At 38.0% G+C, this 26983-nt stretch overlaps 1 protein-coding gene across 2 annotated transcripts in view; it reads right to left on the bottom strand.

Moving 5' to 3' along the window:
- LOC121324635 (acid-sensing ion channel 2-like) overlaps positions 1 to 26983 on the bottom strand; it is a 330778-nt gene that overhangs the window by 97776 nt on the left and 206019 nt on the right. The window contains exon 1 of one of the 2 annotated variants that reach the window (XM_041266729.1): positions 16094 to 17946. The exons of the other annotated variant lie outside the window; for it this stretch is intronic. Coding sequence (XP_041122663.1) covers positions 16094 to 16768 — 675 coding nt within the window. The 5' untranslated portion in view covers positions 16769 to 17946. Of the gene's footprint in view, positions 1 to 16093; positions 17947 to 26983 lie in introns of those variants that run through there. 2 annotated transcript variants of the gene reach the window in all.

Below are 26983 nucleotides of genomic sequence, written 5' to 3'. Positions count from 1 at the left end.
CCAAAGGGACGTGTCACCACTGGCAAACCAGTTAAATACTACAGTGTGCATATTACAGACGCTGTTATTTATTTATGATTTAACAATGACTGCAGTAATATATCTAAATCAGAGGTAAAGGTTATCAATGTCCAAGCACCAGCTGGGGTAAAACAGGGGTCCCCACCTTGCTGTCGGCCAGACAGTGGGACATGTAGGCTCCTCTGGCGCCTTTCGTCCCGGTCTGCTACCAGTGCCACAAGTCCAGTCACGTTGCTCGGAAATGCACCGCAGCTATGGAGTGTGACATGGCCTCCCAATTTTTGAACCCGGAAGCAGGTAAGTCTAAGGGTAATGGTTGGGAGGGATCTTGCACTGTTGATGTAAAGGTCAGTAGTGTGAGTACCCAAGGGCAGACTTTGATTAGAACTGGTGTTTTGGTGGGAGTGCCTTAGGAGGCACAGGGAACTGTGGTTTTCTCCTGCAACGATGGGGAAACCAACACATCAACACATAGCCACCTTAACAGTAGAAGGACCAGAGATATACTCCTACCTAGAAGCCCTGCAGCAGTTTTTCAGTTTTTCTGACGGCTGTATTCAAAACACTGCTGAAGGCGCTAAGTAGCGAAAGGGAAAGTCTTTGGATGGGCTGGCCTGACAGTTCATTTCCTGGGTTGGGAAGTCGGTCAGCCTGGAAGAAGGTGAGACTCTGTTGCAGGAAAGTATTGACCCGGAAGATAAACGAGGCAGCAGCTGTAAGCAATAGAGACAGCCGCAATCGCTTACTAAGGGGTTATGCGTGATAGCATAAAGGGGCTGGAGAATCATAAATCGTTTCCTTTGCTTGGTTCAAATTGAGAGGAACTTGAAGAACCAGAAGAGTTCCCAAAAATATAAAAAGAATATTCGTGAGTGTTTTGTTTATTTGTTTTGTCTGTTAGTAATTGTCTTTGTTTGTGAACCACCAGACAGCTAACATGTATCCGGAGCTGCCGCCTTGGGCCAATACGTAAACCGGATCAACACTGCTTAACACTGCAATCTGTGTTTTCTGTTCTTCTGGTTTTACACATTACTGTGTAGAACCAGAGGTTATTATTTGGTCGCCAGACAAGGAAAACAAAATAATGCACCATTTTCCAAAACAGATTAGAGTTTCCATCTGTGTGATTATTCCTGCACTGCATCACCTCTGCACCTGTTCATAATCTGCAGCCACTTTGCCACAACATCTAAACAGACATCGGTTTACAACATACATATTAATAAAAATGAAACAATAGTAATACATTTGTAACTTTTCAACAGCAATCGGTTTATTATCAGATGAGCAAAAGCAACTGAACAACGTAGATAAAGAAACTAAGAGAAAACATTTTACAGAAGCACACAGCACAAGAAGTCATAAAAAAAGTCTAATTTTTTTTTTTTTTGGACAAAGGGCTATTCCTTTACCTTGAGTCTAAGGCTGTTCACAATCAACACAGATAATGACCTTCTCCACATCGTCTTTCTGCACAGGGCACAGCTTTCCGAAGTTTTATTTTTATTGCACTTGCCAACCTGGTACTTGCGTCTCTTGTGACTCTCAGCGGGGTTGCCAGCTTCAGCTATGGGTACAAACTTGTCAGTCTTCCTCTGTTCCAAAGGCTTCTTGCAAATTTCCTGTGCTAACTGTAAAATATATTCTCTCCTTGGTAAATTCTTCTCCGTGCATTCTTTGTAAAGTACACAGGAGCTGATGGCTACTAGGTCCAATACATAAAACACCCGAACAGACCACCGTCGAGAGCCAGCTTATACAGAATACTTCTGTGGCATCTGATCTAAAACATCAACTCCATATTTTGTTGCGTTGTAAAACTCCACTGTCTGTGGTATTTATTTTCACTAGTTCCGATGCTAATTGACTGACCAAAGCAGCGCAGCTGGCAAGCAGGTGCCAGTCTTCAAATGCAGATTGAAAACAACAGCAACATTCTGAACATTCATTCAGTCAGACAGAGAGTAGAGACTAATCTGATTACAGCTAAACACATTGTGAACTGGTAAATAAAAAATAATAAAGTAAAATACCGTTCTGTATAATCAAAATACATTTGTTTTCTTTGTGTCCTTCAATGTGACTGCTCCCGGGGCTTTTAGGTATAATGTAATATATGTCCATTATTTCTGCACTCCCACGTTTCATGCTTTGTGAGAATGGACAGAAAGGTACATGAATATGCAGCCCCTTATGTGTTACACGGCTGGAGAAAATTATATTTTAAAACTAAAAACCACTCAAAATGACTGCTGCAGGGCTTCAAGGTGTTAAGAATCCTGACTTGCACTCCTGAATAAATCCCAGACATTGCACTTGCCCCATCATAACATTGTCCATGGCAATCTTTTAATGTCAAATCGAGCCTCAAAAGTACATCTTTAATGGTTTTGGTCAATGTAGTAGCATCAGTTCTGCCTGTGCTATACAAACCAACAAAGTCCTCATGAATGTCAAAACTACTGCTTGTTCAATGGTTGATACATCAGATGTTTCTTCAACAGTCAGTGCATAGTATCCATCTTAATTGACCCTCTTTGCTACATTCCTGAGAACAGTGTTTGCCATTACTTGCCATTACATTAATGTTTAATTTTCAATATCATGTCCTAGCCATTTTCGCTTTTGTTTCAGCCATTTCTAAAGGTCAGCTGAGTCCCCTGCAAGTAAGGGACGCAGCTGTTGGCATCAGAACTTCCACTTGTTGGCATTCCCTGTCTTGCTAGAAACCGCATTGACCCCAACATTTGTAACAAAGCCATTTGTGCTTACTTGGTGTCCCGAGATGCTTTGGCAGACAATATACTGACAACACTGCTACCTGAAGTATAGTTACTAAATTTAACCACAGCTTTTTTATGAATATGTGTTTATTCATGTGCCCCGAATCTCTCTGTGGCCTTTTTCCAGTTGCAGAACCCAACAGATACTAGTGCTTTCTCCTTACATTTGAAAAATGACATAAGGCCCAAATGCTCAGCCATTCCACAAGGGTGACAAAATGTCTTTTCCAGGTCTGAGTCCCATTCTATTCAAGGACACCCGGTATATCAGGAAAATTTATATGACTTCTGGTTCTTTCCAAAAGTTGTTTTCTGCAAGACAGGACAAGTGTAGTACCAAAATGGCACATTTGAGACCCATGTAGTGAATGAAAGTGCACAGCAAGTAAGATTTCTGAAATTATGCTTTAGAAACAATCACTTTTAATTACTAAGATGTTAGATAACTTACAATATTATTTTTAAACTTTGGATTTGTTTGGCGATGCAAGGCAAGAAACACAACACATCTAACACAGCTCTGTTTTTATGAAAAGCTGTTATATAATATCAGCTAGCAGGATGACCTGACCAAAAAGCCACAATAGGATTTTTTTTTTTTTAATAATTTACAAATTCATAGTCAGAGGCATTTTGTGCTGTTCTATTAGTTTTTCATTTGTCCTTTCAGACTGTCACAATTTACAAGCCATCTTCTAAACACAGAAACATTGGCTCTAGTGACTTCACAAACTTGAAATACTATAAACAAGTCAATAACGTTTGTGCAGTTTAATATTAATAGATATGTAGCAAGCTAGAAATTAGTTCTGAACAAAAACAAAGCAACGACACAAGCATAATGTAAAGTGGATGATATATTGTATATCTTAGCGAATGAACATGAAGTAAAACTGCTATGTGAAAAAGATCATTGGTATGACAGAAGGTAAAACAATGGGGCAGCGAAAGGATTATTTTCTATTGGGCAACACCTGTAATGGATTGTTTCTGAAGAAGCATAGCACCATATTTTCAAAGCATTTACTCCAGTCTAACTAACTCCTATTTTTGAAAGGAGAAAAAAAGCTGCTGATTTTTCAAAACTAGAAGCAAACAACTTAAGTACTACTATTCATACCCTTATAAGAACTAGAAAACTGTTTTCTTCTCAGTTTTGTATCATTCGCATGGCACTCTCTCTTTAATAAAATAAAAAAAAACAGGACTTAATTGAAGACTGGAGTAAACAGTTAAATATGGCCAAATGCAACTGTCTATCGATTGTGATTACACTGGGGTCAATTCAATGGATATTTTTTAATGCAGCCACTGTTAAATGTTACACAAGGACCTTTTATTTTATTGTGTTACATGTTCCTATGTGTTGCTACAACTGTAAGCTGTGTGTATTGTTTTCGTTTTTTTTTTTTTTTACATTTTGACCACTTTTTTAAACTTTTACATTGCATTCCCTGCCTCAAGATGGCTTCCCATGTACTCACATGGACCTCTCAAAACTACATTTCCCATCATCCTCCTGCTCCCTGGTAAATCAATCTCAGTTACATATGCGCTATTACGCTCTATTTTTTTTAATAAACAAGAATTAAAACAAAATAAACACCTAGCTCATTTTTGAGCACTAACTAAAACAAACAGGAACCTAACTCAAACAGGACAGCTAAGCTGTTTACCTGTTTAAAAAAAAAAAATGAAACAAAACTCACAGGTTTACACAAAGCACTATTCACAAAAAGGCTGCACACTGTACCGTTGTCTTTCAGTACGCTCATGCACATTATCAAGCGGGCTTCTTCACACATAGTAGCCCCGAGCAGACTGGCTGAACGCTTTTTAAACCCTGCACCTGGAACTAATTTACAGTCATTACCAGGTGTGGGTGAAAAATAACAATTAAACAATAATCAAAAACAATGATCATATGAGGGCTTTTCAACCTGTGTCCTTCTGGGAAGCGTAGTTCTCACCCCCAGACTACACTTTCCCACACTATGCATAATACCATTGTAATTATGTGTAAGTACACATGTATTTACTGAGTAACTACTGTGTAAAAACACAGTAATTAGAGATAATGTAAAATGTTACCCAGTCTACTATAGTGTTCTATACTGTTCATGTACTTTGTAATAATTAAAAATCATATGAAGACTGAAATACTACACTTTGTAATGTTCTCTACTTCATACATCAGAAAATTTCTGAAAATAAACAATAAAATATATACCAGGAATGCCAAGAATTAAGTATGAAATACAGATATGATCTGCACATACTATAGATTTGCAAAATTGTGTGAGATTGAATTTCTACTCCAACCATCCTAAGCAGTAAGCCAGCAAACTAGCACACTAGACTGCCCAGCTTCCTTCCATGCTGGTGAAACTTTCCACTGATGTAAGTCTTAACAGCTTTCAGTTATGTTCCTGGGAGCACTTTGTGTCCCCAAGCATCCAGTGTGCATCCTGAATCTAACAAATCAAGTCCCTAACGCAAATCACATCTGCTTGACTGGAATGGCTTAGGCACAGACTAGTCTACCACAAAGCAGAAGGTGATAAGGAATGGCATATTGCAAAGCAATAGAAAACATGTAGCACGGAACATCATTTAACATTGCTGGTAGGCAATGCAGGTTCCTACACACACTGTTTTTGTAAATCAGTTTTGTCTACAAAAAAAAAAAAAATCGTCCAGTTCCCAATAGTTTAATAAACCATTCGAATTCGAGGGAAATCAAATAAAAACACTTGAAAAGTTAAGTTGATTCGTATGAATCACAAATCCCTTATTATGTCCTGCAGGGGATACAGCTACCAGGGATAGGGGTATAGTGGAGATGTTCCTAAGTAAGTATGTCCATACATACTGGAATGTAAGTTATTTAGAGGATTAGATTCTGGGGATAATGTATATGGGGGGGGGGGGTCTTTCTCTCTGTATAGTTGCCCATATTTGCCTATATCTAGAAAAAACTTTTTATGTTGACTATTAATATTATTTACTGCAAATTATTGGCTGTAGGTTGTGCACATCAGGTTGTGCAGGAGGTGTCTGGAGGTGTCTGCTTGTATGCCCGTCCACATGTCACACTAAATAACACTTCAGTTGTTTTGCTAATGACACCTAGATGTTAAAAGTCACATTTTCATTGAACTAGTCGTTGTAATTTCGTTTCTTCACTATTCTGTGCATACTGTTGATATACTTCATGGTCCTCATCTTTTCGTCATGCTGATTTCATCAGGGCCTGTTTAGCACAAGTGTATTCAACTGCTTTTTTCTCCTTATTTATCATTTCAGACATAGTTCTTTGTATTCCTCCGCTAATGGTTTATAAATGTACTTGTGGATTGCCTAAGGGTTCTTGTGTTTGTGTCGTATTATTACTGCAGAAGAGCAGCTTCAGCATCTGCATCATACAACAACTTTAAAGTAGATTGCTTTTTTATTGATACAGTTGCATTAGATGTAGAATCTCTGGCCTCACTACTACAGAGTATAAACTATATTTGATGAAAGCAATAATGTTGGTCAGAGTGTTCCAGAGCAGCACAGGCTTTGAAATATCTAAAATGCAGCTGATTAAAAACAAGATCAAATTCAAAATTAAATGTTGTTTATGTACAGTAACACAGTCCAGGAGTGCAGTATTTTATGAAATTAGCACATGGGTGCGATGTGAGGTGATTTCATAACTACTGCACACCCTGGACTGTTTTAATGTGCTTATAAAATGGGGAAATAAAAATATCACACAATTCAGTGTACTCTAATTTGGATTCTGACAGTCGGGACTGTGAGATGATTGGCGAGTTCTTTTCAAGTTTCAGTGGTTTCCTTTTTTGCTTCATAGAAGTCAAAGAAAAACTACTTCTAAATTGGATTAGCATATTCATATCAACTTGTTTCTTGTGGTGCTGTGTGTCTGGTGGCTGAGTTTGTTGGTTATAATTGTATTTGGTTTGAGGCAAACACTGATGTTAGAACTTGTATAATATACAATATTACTATGTGAAAGATGACTATGGCTTTCATTAGTATTATGTGCTCAATACAATTAATGAATTGGTCCTTAAGAGAATAATTTATAGTTATCATTGAAGCTTTAAAGGTAAGGTGACCATACATCTCGTTTTGGACGGGACCATCCCACTTTTAGAACACTAGTGCCAGTGTTCTCAGAACCATTCTTGGGACGCTCATTTCATCCTGTTTGTTTTTTTTCCCCCCAGAGCATTGTCGTGCTGGTAACAGAAATGACAAAATATTGTATTTTCATGCAGGCTGCTGTTTTTGTACCCTAACTAACTAATTCATGCATAACACTTGATGGGACTTGAGAAGGTTGAACGAGTAGTATGGCTGTACAATGCATCCAACTGTGGAGAATTACTGAACAATCAACATTCATATTTGCAGCCAATCACAGAGAATTGTGGGTGGGTTTATCCACTGACTGTTGCTAAAACAAACTGGTGGCTATCCTCTGAATCATCACTTTTGCTGTGTGAAGAGGTTAGACTACTGTAGGCTAACAATAACAGCTCATACAGGTACTATTGTATTGTGTTAGAATTATTCTCTTCACCCATGAGATTTGTATATTTCTTCTTGTGAAGCTTATCATGGTTTGAACACGTTGTGCATTAAAATAGCCCATCACAACAATAGAAGGGGCTGCACAATGTGATAAAAGTATTTGTAAACATATTTTCTATTGAAATAAGTCTATATTCACTTTCAGTTCACTACCGGTACCCTCTAAGAAATGTATGTCCATGAATAATACATAATCGTTTACGTTGAAAAAGAAACAAGTCTGCACTCCTTTAAAAAGAGTATTTTTATTTTGTTTATTATTATGGTTAGGCAGGTGACAAAAGAAAAAAGATAAAATAGCAGATGCATTGCAGCTATCAAGCCTCAGAGCATCATGAAGCAACAAAGAGACTCAACTATATAGGCTTAACAAGAATCAGGTGTATGATTAGAATATTTACAAGTTAATCAAGTCAGGAAGGATGCCAATTAAGCTTCAATTAAAGATAATATCAATTAACATAATATAAAATACAATTTATAATAATCAAACACATACATTGTATTAATTAAACAAAACAAACAAACTAAATAATACATAATTAGATAGTTTCCAATAAACAAAATCATTATATCAATCAGAAAGGTTTTTAAACAGTCAAAAGAACACAACATAATACATAATTTAATGATAACACTATGTAACACAATTTTTGTTCCTGGGTAGTAAGTGTTATTTCCTAATTGCTTATGCCTCAAAAGTATAGAAAATGGCTATTATTCCCCACAAACTTTGCTTTTGTGACCAGGACAGTGATATTTCAAAATATCACTATTTCCAATGGGAAAACGGGCAAATGTGTGTCTTCTCGTTCACATAAAGTCAGAAAAAAACAACATATGAATCCAAATTAACATGTATTTATACTAAAGTAATACAAAAATGACTACAAACGATTTAGAAGTGAGTAGTTTTTCGAGATTTACGATTATACTGTATTTCCCATTGGAAATAGTGATATTTTGAAATATCACTGTCCTGGTCACAAAAGCAAAGTTTGTGGTGGAATAATAGCCATTTTCTATACTTTGAGGCATAAACAATTAGGAAATAACACTTACATTCAGGAACAAAAAAAAAAAAAAAATTGTTACAGGGTGTAATATAATCTAAATCAATTCACAAAAAGACTGATAGGATCAGTTCTTGATTCATACCTAATGGAGCTTTGGTTTTAAGCCTATGAATACAGAAAGCTTCTCTTTGTAATAAAAGTTTAGTGCGATCTCCACCTCTTCAGGGAATTTTAACTGTTTCAGTGCTCAGAAATTTGAGAGAGCAAATGTCATTATTATATTGTTTAGAGTGTCTGGCAATGGGGGAGTGTAGATCTCCAGTATGTATTGCACTCTTACATTCACAAATACAGGTTTTTACTTCTTTAATAGTTTTTCCCACATAACAAAATCCACAAGGACATTTTAGAATGTGTACTACAAATTTAGTTGTGCATGTGAATCTTCCCTTAACTTTGTATTTTTTGCCAGAATGTGGATTTTTAAAAAAGTCACCCTTAATCATTGCATTGCAAGTAGCACAGTTATAGTGAGGGAAATTAACAGAATGAATTTGAGACCAAAAATGCTGTGGTGGAACATAAGTATTGGCTTTAACAAGATGATCTCTCAGATTTCTGGACCGTTTATTAGCAAATACAGGATCGCTAGATAGTATATCTTACTTTATCATAAGCCTGAGCAATAATTGAGTCTTTATATCCCTGAGTGCAAACTCTATCACATAATTCATTAGCATGATTCTGAAACTCACTTTCTGAATCGCATATCCTTCTGATCCTCAAAAGTTGACTGTAGGGTAAGTTCTGTTTTATGAAAACTTTTTGTATTCAACAAGTTGTTTCTATCTGTATCTTTCTTATACAAAGATGTACTTAAAAGTGAACCAGATTTAGAAATCTGAACATCAAGGAACGGTACAGATATCTGACTAGAATTTAAGCTAAACGTAATTGAAGGTAATCTACCACTGATATAAAGTAAAAAAAAAAAAGTTTAATTCATCCGTATTCCCATGCCAGACGATAAAAACATCATCAATATATCTTAACCAACTTGTGATAAATGATTTAAATGGATTATCATTGTAAATGTAATCTAATTCAAACTTACACATAAATAAATTAGCCTAGTTAGATGCCATTGTGGAACCCATTGCAGTCAATTGGCCAATTTTTCTTTTCATCAGTCCCTGTTCTTTTGTAGTCAGAATTTTTGTTTTTATTTATTTATTTATTTATTTTTTTTGTGAGGCTGTCATCTTGTCAGTTTTTTTTTTTTCAAATGTTATAAGTAAGCAGCTGGGCTGCAGAAAGACACAGCAGTGGGTCGTTTGCATTTCTTTGGACACCTGATGGTCTGCCATGTGTCTTTCCATCACTGGTTCAAAAACTGGTGAAAACCTTTTTTTATATTGATTATACTTTTATAATAACACAGTTTATTTTTTTAATGAGTGCTTACATCCAAAATGCTAACAGTGCATTACTTTTTATGTATTAAATATTTTAATGGTTATATAAAATAAACGTCCTCGCTTGAAAACTATCAATTATTAAGTTTTTACATATTTATTTATTTAAATTTATTTTCTGAGAGAGATTATTTGTACTGTATTTGGTTTTATTGCTGTCTGTACTGCTATCCCAGAGTCCATTGCTTTTTTCCGTCTTCTCCGCTGGGATTAGAAAACAAAATACACAGCCAGGTAGTATTGGCAGACTGTCAATCAAAACACAAACTCCCAAATCACAGCTGACAAATTGCGAGATCTCTGGGAATAGATCAGTGTTAAGGTCATGTGATTGCTCTCTACAGAACGTATACGCCCCTTTCACACAGCCATTTTGAAATCTGACTGACTGATTTGCAGGGTAAAACAACTTCTGGTAGCTTCTCAAGGAGTAGTTGTCATTGTAGCGGGAAGTAGACCATCAAACTTTTTCACTGTTGCCGGTTATTATTATTATAATTCATTAATTTGGCTGACATATAAACATTACATACACATAAATGTTAGATTTTTTCACTGTTGCTGGTATTATTATAATTAATTAATAGCTGACATATATACATTATATACGACACATACATAGCTAAACATCTGACTTTTTTGCTGTTACCAGTTTACATTATTATTATTATTATTATTATTATTTATTATTATTATTATTATTATTATTAATTCAATTTTCTAACTCCTTTATCCTTTCCAGCCATTATCCAGTGCACCTAAGATTAAAAATAAATAAATACACTATTTTTTATAATATTTTATGCCGCTCACAATATTAATTACTCTGACAGTAATTATAAATATGGAACATACTGTATTTTAATAATTTAGCACTCTTGGAAATTTATTTGGATAAAGGCTTTAGCTAAAGGAATTAATACGAATAATACTAATACTAATAAATAATATTAATAATAATAATAATAATAATAATAATAATAATAATAATAATAATAATAGATTTAAAAAATAAATGATGAGCACATGCAGGCTTTCTTTAAATAGGATTACAAACACATTTGTGTACTAAATGTTATTTAATTTAATAATCAAAATACAGTACAATACAATTTGTGCTTACCAGGAGTTGTTCTGCTCATGCAGTCATGCTCTGTGCTCGCAGTGGGATCTCTGGTGGCGGTCTCTTGCTGGTCTGTTCTTGTTTCAGCAACCAATATGACGAACCCTTGCTCTGTCAAAAGATGATTCTCTATTTGGCAGTCATTCCATCCTTTCATTACATTTGGCAGGGCACAACCCCTTTCTTTTAGAAGTTTTCAACCGGTTGGCGAAGTAAAGACATCAGATCGGTTAAAGTGCTGAGTACATATGAATGTGCTTCCTCGTTTTATCTTAAAATCTACGTCCTCCTCTCTTTTAATTGCCTGCACCCACTTGTTTAGAAGCTCTAGGTTGCTTGGAAAATAATGAAATCCAAAATATGGCTGTTTTTGTTTACTATGTGTACACTGTGGTACGCTAAAAAAGCTTTTACTTTTCGTTTTCGCCATTATCGATGCGAGTAAACACTGACGGCGGAAGTAAAAATACTTGGCTTCTCAAACTTCCGGTTTCGTGAACCCGGAACCGTGAAAAGGGCCTGTGGCAAAAGTCTATTGGAAGCCATACTAGTGTACAGCATGCTGGAATACTACAAAGTGGTATGTAATTCAGTATTCTAACGTAACATTATTCCACATGCTTCATTCGACTCCATGGAGCAAAATGATTTAATTATATAGGGAGATGTAAAACTTTTACATATTCATCTTGTTGTTTAGAATCACTTTTTATATTTACAGAAAATATATTTAAAAAATTGTTATGGTCTGAAAGGGAATCCAACATTTTCTACCCATGCTATCCCCTTGCAATGCTAGTTGGCAGAAATAGCACACAGAACACACGTGGTACAGCAACCAGGGTCTGTGGAGCCAGGGGACAAGTTCATGGCTAAACTCTGGTGTACCACCTGTACATGGAGAGCATAGACCTTTAACCTGAGTTTGAGTAAGTCAATTAATAAATACATCTAAAATGGGTGCTTCTACAAAAATACTGCTTTACTGATGAAACTGATTAAATGAGCCTTACAAAAATCTTTATCTTTTTATATAAAATTGACATAAAGTGCTACACATAAATAAAAACTTTGACAAATATTAATAAAAGAATGCAAGAAAAGCAATAAAAACAAAAGGAACAAATAAAACAGTAAAACAAGGCAGAGAAAAAAAAGGAACATCATTTTAGCATAAAAACACATTATAAAATTGTGTTTTTAATCTTGTTTAAAAGTAGTGATACTTGGTGTTTCCCTTACAGAGCTAGGCAGATCATTCCAGAGTTTTGGGGCCCTATAGCTGAATGTTCTACCTTTTTTTTTTTTAAATTTGTGGGACAGTAAGCAACCTGGCATTCTGTGATCAGAGTGGGCGCCTAGGAATATATGACAATAACACTTGTAAGCTTCCCAAGCTTAGCAGAAATATTCAACTCATTATTTTTTTTACTTTTAAGTACTGGTTTCAATAGCAACAGGCTTAGACATAGGCATTTTCATTAACAATTGACGCTACTGGTATGCTAGTGCTCTTAGCTGTACTTTGTAAGGATATTTCCTTTGAGGATGCAAATATTGCAAGAGTCTGATACAAAGTTAAACATGTTCCTCCACCAGAAATGGGTGTTTGTGAGGTACTGATCAAAACAAATCTTAAGTCTTACAAAGGCTTTGAACCTCTTAGTATGGAGAACCACAGTGTCTTCTATCGAACAGAATTTTCTGTGCCACTCGTAATACATTTCATATGTTGACGGTGAGTCAATAAAAAGGTTTTGACAAAAAAGAGAGCATGTCAAAGACGAAAATTAAATGGAATGTCTCAACAGTTAAGATGTAATAAAACTGAATTATTAAAAGCTAGACACAACACTGGCTAGCTGCTATCTCTCTGAAGATCACATCATCGAAATGGCAGCCTCAGCTTATTTTATCTTATTTTATATTTAATCTTCTCTCTACCTTATATGAGCTCAAACCAAACATGCGAAATGTATCAGCCTTTGCTGTGAACAGAGATCTTCAATATGTAGCACAATTACAATTGTATTCATTTAAGAGATTTGTCTTTTGTCTTGTAGCAATTTACCTCCTCTCCCAATCACTAGATAATCAAAGTTTGTATTGTATTCTCAGTTTCTGTTTTCACTTTCTATTGCAGAGAGGACATTATTATTGTTATTATTTACCTGGTCCAATGTACAGTACCACCGTGAATTGCTGAACTTTGAATTGATTATACTATATTTAGTAGACATGTGTACATGTTGGGTCATATATATATATGATATAATATATATATATATATATATATATATATATATATATATATATATATGGCACAAGACAAGAGGGTGGATGGAAGCACCGTACAATTCTGCAGTCTATTTCTTAAAGACTGTAATCAATCAAAAATACCACAGTGCTTTGGGTTTTCTTGTGTTTTGACATAACTTCAGAGCCTAAGAGGATAATTCCTGTGCGTGCCACAGCATCAGCAAACAAGCCCCATTCCTGAATAAACATCCAGTGAGCCCTGAATAGTCGTTGTGTTCATGCCTGTGTATCTCACAAAGTCACCCGAACACCTCCCTTGCTCTAAAGGAATCTGTGGTTGCAGGGAATTCTCTGAGTTACAAGGACATTAAGGGCCTCATACACTAAGCAGCGGTAACCAGTTTACCATGCAGTAAGCCCAGTAAGTGCTTTGTACACCTGCTATATTCACTAACCAGAGGCCAATGACTTTGCACGCAAAATTAATCGTGTAGAAAAAGATACAGCGTGCGGGTCATTTACATGCAATTAATAATGGTAATCCAGGGAAATGTATTCAAATTCTCTTCCCTAATACCGCGAAGGAGGGACTTGATATGAAAACCATATTTACTTAAAGGTGCTAACTTTCCTTATTTTCTCAGCGCGTGTTAAGTTTACCGCACATTGAAACCAGACGGTGTCTGTCTAAATCACAATATAAATAGAGCAGATCACAAGTAGTGCTGTGTGGGAAATATGATACATGTATATATGCTTACAGGTACTGTATTTAATTATTTTTTCCAGGATAAACAATTCCCTGTGTTCCACAGAATACTACAAATAAAATGTCAAATATAAGCTTCATAGGATTTGTGGATTAAGGGCAATATTTTAACATACGGTTTTGTAATACTGTACATAATGCTATGATTCTAAAAATGCAACTTACCAAAAGATCACTGCACATGAACTGCATTACATAATCATTCCCTTTATTCCGATTCCAAACGTGTTGCTTTCTCAATGCAAGAAGCATTGTAGGAATAGATAGTGCTGTATTTTCTCCATTATGACGTTTTACTGCCCAAATGGCCAAGAGACAGTTGTGCTCTTTTAACACACGAATTATGCTGAATCATTTTGGCCCTGAAAACATTAGCATTTTTATCACGGAAAAGACAACAGCGAGTACTGAACAAATTGTGACTAGCGTGTGCGGCATGTCAAAATCGCCAGATAAGCAGCAATTTCTTAAAAGAAAGAAAGAAATAAATAAACCCCACACTTGCAGTCCCTTTAAAAGAAACATATTTATATTTAGCCAACGTTTGGGTACCGGAACACCTTCAAAATAAACAAGAGGGGGATAAAGGTGAACAAATAAATTGTATTCAGTTCATTATTTTCTGTTTCTATGCTTTGACCGTTTCAAAGCACGACATTCCCCAGGCCGCCTCCTCTTATCCTAAGGAGACCCACTGAAGATGTAGCTGGTGCCGGCTGGTGCCTCCATGTTCGCTGTCATTCTGACAAAGTGAGAGATGGACTACATGTCCTTTGGAATGCCCATATACTAAAATAAAGGGTGTGTAACGCGTGCAGCATTTCGCTTGCTATGATGAATGGCAAATGAATAATTTAGCTTGCCTTATTCGTGCATAGTATTATATTCGTGAATAGAGCGGTCACGCCTTCCTTTTTGCGGGCAGTATGGGTTTCTCTTACCACTCAATATTTCAGGTAATTTATCACTGTTTAGTGCATGAGGCCCTAAAATGGATAGCCCTTTCACAGTAGAATAATTCATCCCTTGCCTGTAAGCTCCACGTATAGGAAAAGCACTGTGTGCTTGGTACAGGTTCCAACGTGTCACTCTATTCCATAGCTTATCGCTTATCTAGAGACTGTAAATGCCATGACATCTGTGGCCTCCACAAAAGTTTACCGTGATACATTTGCACAGTAATTTAGCAGTTTTCCAATGATTATAATATGCATTTACCATAGTTTACATTGTTTATTAATATACTTTACCATACCTCTTAAGGTTGTATAATGCTTACTCATGCATTAAACAATAATTACAAAATATTTTTTAAAAAATTTACCTCTTACATTATGAAGATCAGTAAAACCGAAAGAAACTATATGTCAACTAGATACTATTATGTACATCACTTATTTTGTGCTTTTTCACATAGAAAATTAAGCAAGGCGCTGTACAGCTGGGTAGTCCAGGTATGATTTTATTTTTGTTAGCTAAAGAAAATTAGCTTTTGTCTCACACCTCATCTGAGGCATGTAATTATTCAAAGCATTGCATACCCTGTCGGTAGTTAAAGGTCGTGGAACTAATTAATGAATCCCCTCCGTCTTACAAGGGGCATAACTGCCATTTGCTATGATCCTACATTCTGAGGTTTATGAAAAGATCACACCAACTATATATTTAGATTTTAGCGCATAACCTTTCCTTGTGTTTACATATTAACATACCACAGATAAGCTAGTCTATGTAGTTTCTCTGAATGCTGAAAGACGCCCGTGATCTGCTTCTTGTCATGTTTGTATTGAGGGGATGTTTGCATTAAAAAATGGGAAATAAAATGTATGATTTGAATATGATCAATATTTCTGCACTCAGAATGACTGCCTGTCCTGGACCTCTTTTGAAATGTAAAAGAGATTTCAAAATGATGTTGTCACCAGAAATGGTCTTTATGATTAAAATGAGGCACCTTAACATCCCCTTGTTCTGTATTGTAAAGCAGTACACTATTATAAAACCACCAGCAGAACTATTAAGCATTGGCAATAACTCACTGAAGAGAAGTTCTGTGGGCCACACATCTCCCCTCTGTATTTGCAGAACAGCAGCATGTCCTCCAGCTGGTGCCCCAAGCGGTCCATCAATTCCAAAGTGGTGCCCTCAAAATTCCGCGGAGGCAGAAAAAGACGGAAGTCCGAGAGCTTCTGAAACCACTTCTGCCGGTCATCCTGTAGAAGCTGAAGCACGATGGGCCTGGCCGTCCTGTTAGCCAGCAGGAGTCCAAGCCAGTGTCCAGCAAAGTAGAGGTCGCTCTTGCTCAACTTGTAGAAGCGAATAGGGTTATTGTTGCAAATGGTGATGGCCGGGAAGGCTAACTCCTTGGCCCACTCCATGTGGAACTTGGTGTGGGATGGGAAAGAGAGTAAATACAAGAAGCGGTTGGAGGACCACGAGAGTAAAAATCCCAGTGAGGTGCAAAAAGCCAAAAACCAGATTGCCCTGTGCTGGAAAGAATAATTCTGTGAGTAGATATATTTTATCCCGTGAACTTTGGTCCGGGTAAAAAAGGCAAGGGTTAACTGTTTGACGCCTGGAGTTTTTTTCCTCTCTTTCTTGGATTGCTGAGCACAAGGGGATCTTTTATCCTGAAAACCCTCCAATGCCATGACTCCACACAGTGTCACTAAAACAGCATAAACAACATCTCTGAAAAGATTGGTTCCCCACATTCAGTCCTGAACAGTATTGAACAGATCACGCACTGCAACCTAATCTTTCAGCATTTCTTAGAGGAAGAAAATAAACTTTGCCTCAGTGAAGTCCAGAGGCTGCAGCAGTGTGCCAATCATCTTTACAAAAAATACTTGTTTTGAAGCGTGTTGGTGAGCTATGTTTTTACTTCTATTTAACCACACCAGGGATCCTCTTCACTTAACCACATTCTGCTGCGTATATTAACTGAGCAAGCAAACAACCAAAACCATTCCGATTATACATGCTTAAATACTCACAGACTCTCCCTCTGCTGTTGCTGCTGATTTCAATATCGCAAAGGGAAGGTTGGCAATAGAAGTCGGGATGCAGCAAGTCAGTGAGAAGGATAAGAAAATTGCATACCCTGCAGCTAATTCAATGCTTTTATTAATAAAAGAAAGAAAGAAAAAAACACTGAGAGCTAGCTGTAGCTGCCCGTCTGTGGCTTTCCCTTTTCTTTTCCTGTTCATGTCATCTTCAAGCTTCACTGCCTGCAGTTCAAGATGCCTTGCTTACTTCTGCAGCACTCTGCTGTCTCTCTGATTCAGTTCTGGCAGGACAGTAGTGGCTTCTGCTACGAAGCAAGCTTGACTTGTTGTTTCCATGCCGACTGTGGTGATACCCCTGCCCTCCGGTAATGCTGATCCTTTGAATGCCCCTCTCCCTCTCTTTCTCGCTCTGCTCCCAGAGCCCCTGAGAAACCCAAGTGTTGTCCAATTGTGTGGGGAGAGCAGTGTCAGCCAATTGTTCAAAAGGACAAGCAAAGTGCTCTTGTCAATAGGCTGTAGTTTGTAGCTGCTGTATGTTTAATTCACACCTTTCTGATCCATGGGACCTGGTGTCTAGGCATGCAGACAACTGCTTTATTTTCCTTTTTGCCGGATTTTTGTTTTTCTGTAGTTGTTGCAGAGGAGTTGTATGATGGGTTGTACAAGCTGGGGAAACTTGCTGTACTTGCTTCTTCCCTCTGAAGCAAGGTCTTTCCTTGACCCCCTGCTGCTAAAAATGTATTTTCAATTACCAGCTCCTTCAAGATCTAGTCCTTGCTGTTGTGAGTGTGTCCCACTCAGCAAAAATAACAAGGAGCTTACCTCCCCAGAGCTAGCATCTCCCATATGTGTCTTTAAAACCCACAGCTCAGCTGCTGCTCTGTGCTTTGTTGTGCTCACACAAAGAGAGAGAGTAAGAGAGAGAGAGAGAGCGAGAGAGAGAGAGAGAGAGAGAGAGAGAGAGAGCCATGCAGTCCGGGAGTTTGACGGTACTGGATAGCTGTGCTTTCTAAATTTTTATTTCCAGCCAGTTTTATTCATAAATTATTGTGCAGCTTTGGTGAAGTGGTAGCTATAGGTAGAGACAAAATCCTGGTTATTCAAAGAAGCTGAATGGGAGATTTGAGATAATGCAGTATGTATTTTTACTATCCTTCAGTTGCTGAATTTTTATATACAGAGTGGGGCTTATTAAAATTATGCAGTGAGTTATACTGTAAAAAAAAAATTAGAAGGTGTCACGTCTTAAACAGTACTGAAACACTTTTGAAGATTTTAAATATTATCTGATAAGTAAGGCAACACAGTGAGTTCAGTAAACATGTTTTAATAAATTAGGCTCAATCCCTGCTTGCCTGTGATCTTTTATTATTTTTTTATCCTTTTACAGAGAAATTCAAGAAATGAGCGTTATCATCAGAAGCTGTCTCGCTATAAAGCCTTGGGGATTCCTGCTTGTACCCTTATTCAACCCTGATTTCTCTTTCACTCAGGTTGAAGAAGAGAGACAAAAAAAAAAGATTCCCAAAAGGTTACTGCTAAAGTGTCTTATCTGTTTATTATTTTGAATGTCTTGCAGTTGCAGACAAAGCAGGATTTTTTTTGTCTTACGTAACCATTTGAATATTATGCACAGTTATAAAGACACATGGAAATGAACACTATGAAGACCATTTTACAGTCTACTAAACACATATTTATTATATCTACACATGCCTTTTACATGTTGAATTTTGTCTTTTAATGCATCATACTCTGGCTTTCAAATAAATAAGTGGTCAGCTGGTTGCACAAAGACCAGAATTTAAAAATGCAGCTGAAGAACATAGACAGTGAACACCATGCAGACCGCAATTTGTTAATTTAAATTATACAGGGGAATTTAATAATTTTCCAAACTGGAGGGCAGGGATTCGAACTGGATCATTTTCCATTCCGGTTCTGCTCCAGTTCCTACAGTTCTGAATGGTTGATTTTGTTTCTTTTCTAAAGAAATGAAATATGAGTTAACATAGGTGTCATAGGTCTTTATTTCTTGAATTAAACAAAAAAGCATGAAATACAGTAAACTGAAAAGGAAAACGGTATGACAAGTTATCCGTCTGTATCAATAAATGCACTTACTTCCTGTCTATAGAAACAACATGCCTACGTTGCAGCCTTTAAAAGAAAATGACAGCAGTCCACTGATTTTTTTTTCTTTTCTCCGTTGCAACTTTCTTTCACCTGAGTTCGAGTGTCCAACTTGTTTGTTTTTTAAACAATTCAAAACAGCAACATTTCCCAACAATCTCAATGGGTCGCATCTTTCCATTCAATGTAATAACGTCATGCGACATTTGTCTGAAATAAACTCTGCAGCTAATCGAGATTATGGCTCCATCAAATATGCCACTTGCTTTTTTTCTGTTCTTTTACACCTTTCAACTTTGTGCTGTTTTTAACTTAAAAAAAAAAATCCAGGGATCTACACATCTGCCGTCTATTTGAAAGGTAATACCAAAAAAACATTTTTGTGACAAACATCTCTTCAAAGCATTATATATTTACCATAACCCACATATTTCTTATTGCATCACTACTCTGTTTTAAACAGAAGATATGCAGAAAAAAAATACTCTCCAATTAATCAATTACGTATTACTAAGGCTTTGATTTTGGCATGATCATTTTTAATACATTTCACAGGCTAGGTTAGGAAAAAAAACAAGAATTCATGGAAAGTTCACCAAATAATGTAGTTTTACAGTTTCTTACAGTAGGACTGTAAAAAAAAATGAGATGCCAAACGTTTATTCCCATATGTGGCAGGATGGCTTGGTGGTGACATCAGTCAAGGAAATAAACAGACACCAGTACTGCGTGACGAAGCGCTGATGCATGTATTTATTTATAAATTAAATATTTATACAAAATCACACAAAACAAAAGGCAAGATGGCCAAACACTCTCAAACAGCAAGTGTCGTGCTGGTCGAAATCCAGCACGAGTAGCAATTACAGTTTATATTTTCTCAATTTTTACTTGTCGCGTTCCTACTCTGAAATACCCACCTCAACCGAGAGGTTCCTGCCTTTTTATGCAGCTGTGACTGATTGCTTTTCAGTCATTCAATCTACATGTGAATTGATCTGGCAGGGGAGGCAATTAACCCTTCCCTAAAATACATTTAAATCATAATACAGCAATACAAATACAAAACAACCATATTAATAGCATGTGATAGCAAATTCTCTGAGTTTAAATTAAATTCATGGAGTATCGGTGAGATGTGTATAGAGAGTGATTTATAGCAGGCTTGATGAGCGCTATTTACTTGAAGGGGAAGAGTGGATAGGAAAGCAAGTCTCGATGGATGACCCAGGAGACCTGGAGTTAATTGTTAAATTGTTAAACCCTACTCACAAGAGAGCCACCGCAGCAGCTTGACTGTGGATGCAAACCCACAGGGGGAAAGGAGAATAGCTCCGACCCGACGGGGTTGAACGTACTTGTGATCAAGTCCTTGACGGAAGAAAATGAGAGGCCCAAATGATTACACAGCAACGGCACTTAGAGGGGGCTCTATTCTTGAAAGCTGGGAAGCTGGATGAGGATGTGACCGTGAACTCTGTGCTTTATCACGAAAGCTTGCTTCCATCACAATGTCGTCTGATTGATTGAAGCATCAAGGAAGGGAGCATCGAGGCTACCTACCGATACTCCTCACATTCTCAGTGGGAACACTGTAATATCTCCTCCATGGCTGGCCCAAAGGTATGGCCGGGAGTGATCAGCGTCTCCAGCAAGGTCAATTTGTCCGCATAAGGTACCCTCACTTGGGACAGCCAAAGCTGCCTGCAAGCCTTGCCAGGCTCCAGCCCCTTGCCTGGCCTTGGAAGCCAGAAATCTGGAGCAGTGTGCCTGATACTAGGCGCAGCTCCAAAGCCACCAGTTCTTGGAGGGGTGCTGACAGAAGTATGCCATCAAGGTAGGCTGTAATCAGGCCTGTCATGTTAGCCAGGCACTTGACTTGCGCTTCTGCCGCATAGGCCTTTTTTAAATGGGCCTCTGTTACCCTGCCATTGATCATTAAGGCATGCAGTGTCCTTAGATAAAACCTCTACTGGAAGGGCTCGCACCAGGGCCACAATGGTGGAGTCCATTGGTAGGAATTCTGCCAAGTACTGGGTGGTTCCAAGAGGACCGTACCTCTTCCAGGAAATCAGGGAATGCCAGGAAGGGCTGAAGCCGCATCCTGAAGAACATAAGAAAGGTTACAAACGAGAGGAGGCCATTCGGCCCATCTTACTTGCTTGGTTGTTAATAGCTTATTGATCCCAGAATCTCATGAAGCAGCTTCTAGAAGGATCCCAGGATGTCAGCTTCAACAACATTACTGGGGAGTTGATTCCAGACCCTTACGATTCTCTGTGTAAAAAAGTGCCTCCTATTTTCTGTTCTGAATTACTGTAAAGTATATATTCATATTCTAAGTGTAACTTTTTATCACACTTAAAAATGAATGTAGTTTTGATCACATGAGAATGAAATACTTTAGGGAGAAGGGACAAGGTCCTCTCATTGATCAGTAATTTATACAAAGTCAGTCAAGTCAGTCAAATGAAATCCAGCGACAGGAAGTAAACCACAGTTCGCAGGATATCAGAACCCCTGTCATAGATGAGAGGAGGACTTACATAAACACAACTAGCAATGACCCTAATTATCCATGTGAACCCAGTCAGGTGAACCAGTGTAAAATGAACCAGAGAAAAGAACCTCAAAGGGCACAAGCCTTGAGTTAAATGGCCAAGAGTTTCTGAGAAAACAGCATGGGACACAGTAAACACGGATCTCTGCTTTGTGTTGGAAAGGTTTGGTGGATCATTCGAAAAGAAGCTGGATAAATTTAGGGATACCATCTATACATATGGAAGCGAGATTTTGGAGTTTAAAAAAGAAAGGTGAAAGTACAAACTATTCCTGTAAAGTCTATAAGGCAGCAGGAGATTGAGTGCTTAGTTAGAGAAAGGAGGCAGCTGAGGAAGCAATAGAGGAGAGCAGAACAAAGTCAGTAGGAGGCACTCATTCTATTGCAAAGGGTCATAAAAGATAAGCTTTCAACATTGCACAGAATTGAGCGCCTATGGAAACGCTGCAAAAAGGAGCGTGTGAGAAGTAACTTTTATAAAGATCTGTTCAGATTTCCAAAGAAGTTATTCACTAGGGAGAAAAATGGCACACTAAAAGCAACTAAATCTGAGCTGGAGAGATATCTTGAGGAAACACACACAGATTAAAAAAGGCAGGAGCCTATATTGATTCCTACAGACATCCTACCTATGAATCCACCAGAATACCAAAACGGAGGACTGCACAAGTGGAAACAAATACAGCAAGCTGTGAAAAAGGCAAGGGCATCATCATCTCCTGAGCCTAATGGAGTTCTGTACAGAGTGTAGAAGAGCGCTCCTGGTGGTGTTCTACGAATTCTGTAGAAATTGATGAAAGTAAAAACAGGAAAAACAGGTTGTACCAAGAGCGTAGTGCTGAGCAGGTGGGGTCTTTATACCCAAAGAAAAGAATTCTACAAGTATCGTTTAGTTTCACCCTATTTCCTTGTAAATTGGGAAGGCAAGATTTTCTTCAGCATTGTTGTACAGAAATTGTCAGCTTACCCATTGAAGAACTGCTTTATTGACACTTTAGTATAGAAAGCCAGTATTCCAGGTTTCCCAGGAAGGAAGGAGGTCCATGTGACATTATTGGATTTAGCTAATGCATACAGTTCAGTACCACATGAGCTTCTTTGGGTAGCATTTGATTTTTTTCAGTTTCAGGGGACAATAACAAACTTAGTGAAAGCATACTTCGGAGATCTGCAATTATGTTTTTCAACTTCAGAATTCATGGAATAATGGCAGGATGCACCATTTCTCCACTGGAATGCGACTGCCACCAATTAGAGCATACATGGATGACATGATAATCATGACTACAACAGTAGCCTGCGCTAATCGGTTATTGGGCAAACTAATCAATAACATTTAATGAGCAGAAATGCAATTCAAGACCACTAAGTCAAGGAGTACCTCTATAATTAAAGATAAAGTAGTGGATAGGAGGTTCTACATTAACTGTGAGGCAATAGCGACAGTGTCTGAGAAGCCTGTGAAAAGTCTTGGGAGATGGTATGATGGGAACCTAAAGGACACAGTTCATGTGGGAGAAGTGAGACAACAAGCAGTGCAAGGGTTGAAGGGCATAGAAAGCAACGTTTTACCAGGCAATCTTAAACTGTGGTGCTTTCAGTTTGGTCTACTGTCAAGACTTCTGTGGCTACTCACTATGTATGTGGTTTCCTTAACAACAGTAGAGAAGCTGGAAGCGTTAATTAGTTCATACATAAGGAAATGGTAGAGTTCCATGCTGCCCCAGCAGAGTGGGACTATATGAAAATGGAATATTGAAGCTGCCAGTCTCAGCTCTAAGTGAGGAGTTTAAGTGAACCAAGGTTTGATTGGAAATTACAATGGTAAAGTCACACAACAAATGTGTTTAAAACTGGAAGAAAGTGGATGGCAAAGGCCATGGAAGATGCAAAGGCTGCCCTTTGAATCGGTGATATCATGGGACAAGTATAGCATGGAAGAGGGGGCCTTGGTCTCAGTTCAGCTCCAGCTACATGGCACAAAGTAGCCTCAGCTCAATAGAGGAATCTGGTAGTCAAAGAGGTGCAAAAGCAGGAGGAGGGGATGGGGTGTTTAAAGGCAGTTTCCAAGGCCAAACAGAGAGAATGGATGACAACACAAGATCGGCTGGCGAGATCTATGGACAATGGAGTAGAGCAGGATCAGTTTCCTTAGCCTGTCAACATATTCTCCCATCACCACAGAACTTTACTCTATGGGTAGGAGAGGATCCGTGGTGTTCTTTGTGTTCATCGACAGCTACCTTAAGGCACATTTTGACAGGATGTAAGGTGGGTCTTAGCCAAGGATGGTTTACTTGGCATCATGATCAGGTGCTGTGATGTTTGGCCTTAGCATTGGAAGACAAGCTGTGACAATGTGCCCTGCCCTGTGCGTTTTTTGTGTTATATGTTGCATGTGGTGTGTTAATGTTCGTGTACAGGTATTGGTGCACAGGCTATAAATGGGTCTGTGTAGTACAAAAATATATAGTTGTATTTAGGCACGGAATTACACAATCATTTCACATGCAGATAAAGTATGTAATAATATGTGAGCATGGGAATTGCACAAATTAGTTCACATGCTGGGATTCAAATCAATAATTAATTAGTAATATAACCCCGACACAACTGTATTTATAGAGGCACAAAGCACTCACTCAGGGTTGTGTGTTCGAGAGTGGAGAACGGGTGTGGAGATGAAGTAAAAGAATAAGAAAAGAAATAACAATTGCTAAGCGTGCTGACTTTTAAACCAGCATGATACTTATTCGTCTACTGTTTGTTAGTGTCTGTTATTTGGCCTGTCTGTTTTGGCCAATGTGCCATTTTCTTTTACAAAGTGTTTTTGTCTGTTTAAACTTTTTATTTCAATAAACTGGCACAAGCAAGCACATTCACTATTTCACCTCGAGGCATTCTGTGTTTCTTCTGGGTCTGACATCTTCCACAAGCCATCCTGTGACACCAACATGTTGCCACCAACTCCAGAAATATATGACAAATGAAGAACAACATTCCTCCATCCAGGGGAGCAATCATCAAGAAAAGGTATTAAAACCAAGACTTGTCTAGGACAAATGGAAGCTACTAGAAACTGGAAAATGCTTGGTTATTTTAAACTAAAAATAAACTGGTTATTTTTCCACCAGTGATTGCCCACCACTAACCTTCGACCTGCTATTGTCTTGTGGTCTGGATTAGCATGCTCTGTTCACCTGGTAGAGTTAACAGTGCCATGGGAGAATGCCTTGGATGGGGTGTATGAAAGGAAGAAACTTCAGTATGCTCAACTAGCTGCTGAAGCAGAAGAGTGAGGATGGAGAGTCCAGATTTACCCAGTAGAGGTAGGTTGTCGAGGATTTGTGGCACAATCCGGTATCTCAGAAACATCGGATTCAGTGGTTGCAACACATAGTGAAGAATTTATCTGAAGCAGCAGAGAGGAGCAGCAACTGGCTCTGGTTGAGATGAAAAGATTCTGGTTGGGGACCTCAAACACAATAGAAAGAAAGCAATGTTGATGGAAAGGAAGGTAAGTAAGCTGGGCTTAGTTGCGTGGGGGATGGAGGGTGGTGATGCTGGGACACCAGAATCACTGTCAAACCCTCTTAAGGTGTCATGGGCTAGCTAGCAAACCATCAAGGATGGATGGTGCCCCCAGTTGTGTTGCTATTGCTTGTAATTGTGTTGTCAGTTATGGGTTATAGGCACCAGTATCATAATGATGGTCATCTTTACAGAAAAATCAGTTTTGAATAAATTCCTTTCAGTTAACAATAAGCTGCAATGGTTACAGTTTAAAGTAATGGCAGAAAATCCCTTTGAAATCCAGGGTATTACTTGTTATTCTTCTTTTTCTGTTCCACTGCAATTCATTGTGAATTTCTGGCCACGTTTTTAAAATGATATAGAAACTACAAAAAAAAGCATCACCAAATACCATAATGTGTTACTTCTATGCAATCCTGTGCAATTCTATTGAAATTCAACCAATATGTTATAGTGGTACAACAAGAGCACACTGCTGTCACATTCTCATTCACCTCACTAACACCCCTGAACAGCCAGGCTGAATTTGTCACCATCTCCTAGCATTTATAAACAGTGTGTGATTGATTTTCACTTATTTGTACACAGCAATATAGTAAGACTTCAGAGTAATCACCCTGTAATCTTCTCCAGAGCCGAGATGAGAAAGGAGATATGACAAGACAAGGTGCAATTCAAGCCAGCTACCATGCAGAAGAAACACCATTACAGATGTGTTCGATTGTTAAATCTCAGTAGTTTCCTAAACCACAAACAATATGTTCAAATCAACTTCTGAACAACTAATGTTGTAATCCTGCCGACACAGAGTGCCGTTTTTTGATTTTTAGTTTTTTAGTTTTTTTCCACAGAACTTAGAATAACAGAATGATGTATGTCAATAACCCCCCCCCCCCCCCCCCCCCCCCATGGCTGTACATTCTAAATTAGAGCTATCAGTAAAATGACACAGTTGATGGCCATGACAGATCAACGGTATGTACAGAATAGTATAGAAGATGATGGATGAGTGAACAGATGGATGTTTACACTCTTATATTCCTGGAATCAGATTACCAAGTTTCCAAGTTTCAGGGCAGCTGGATAAGCGGTTCTCCAGATGTATGTAAAATGTGAAATGTGACAGGTACGCACGACCGGTTCACATGGGATTTAATATCAACGGGGGATAAAGCACAAAGCCTGTGTGCAGAACACATGGTTAACTCGTTGTGAGCTGCTATACATCTCTGTGTTTGTGGCCTCAGTTCATTACTTCAGCATCAAATTACTCAGCATTCACACTAATAGCTACAGTAAGTGACTATGTGGTATGTGCTTTTTTTTCCAATTGCTTGTTTGGTTTCAGTACCAGCATTCTATGTGAACTAGATAAGCCACAGCATGTCTGGATATACCCCCAGCCTTGTGTTCTGTAAGGTTTAACTTGCATTATTATTTATGAAGGGACGTATTGCTGCTACAGTTCAAACACTTTGTGAATAAGGGAGTCTAGCCTAGTAGCCTAATTACATTTAATAATTACTCCTGGAACTTATCTTGAATTGTTTTTTACTCCCTGGGTGAGAGGAATGCCAATGAACTATCAACAGGGGTTCAGAAACTCCAGCCTTCCAGATGCCTATACAAAATTAACTTTCAGTGTTTCATTTACTACATAATTCTCTAAAGTACATGCTTCCTTTAAATCTCCC

Source organism: Polyodon spathula, chromosome 12, assembly GCF_017654505.1.
Source record: "Polyodon spathula isolate WHYD16114869_AA chromosome 12, ASM1765450v1, whole genome shotgun sequence".
Taxonomy (NCBI): Eukaryota; Metazoa; Chordata; class Actinopteri; order Acipenseriformes; family Polyodontidae; genus Polyodon; species Polyodon spathula.
This window is presented reverse-complemented; position numbering and strand designations above follow the sequence as displayed.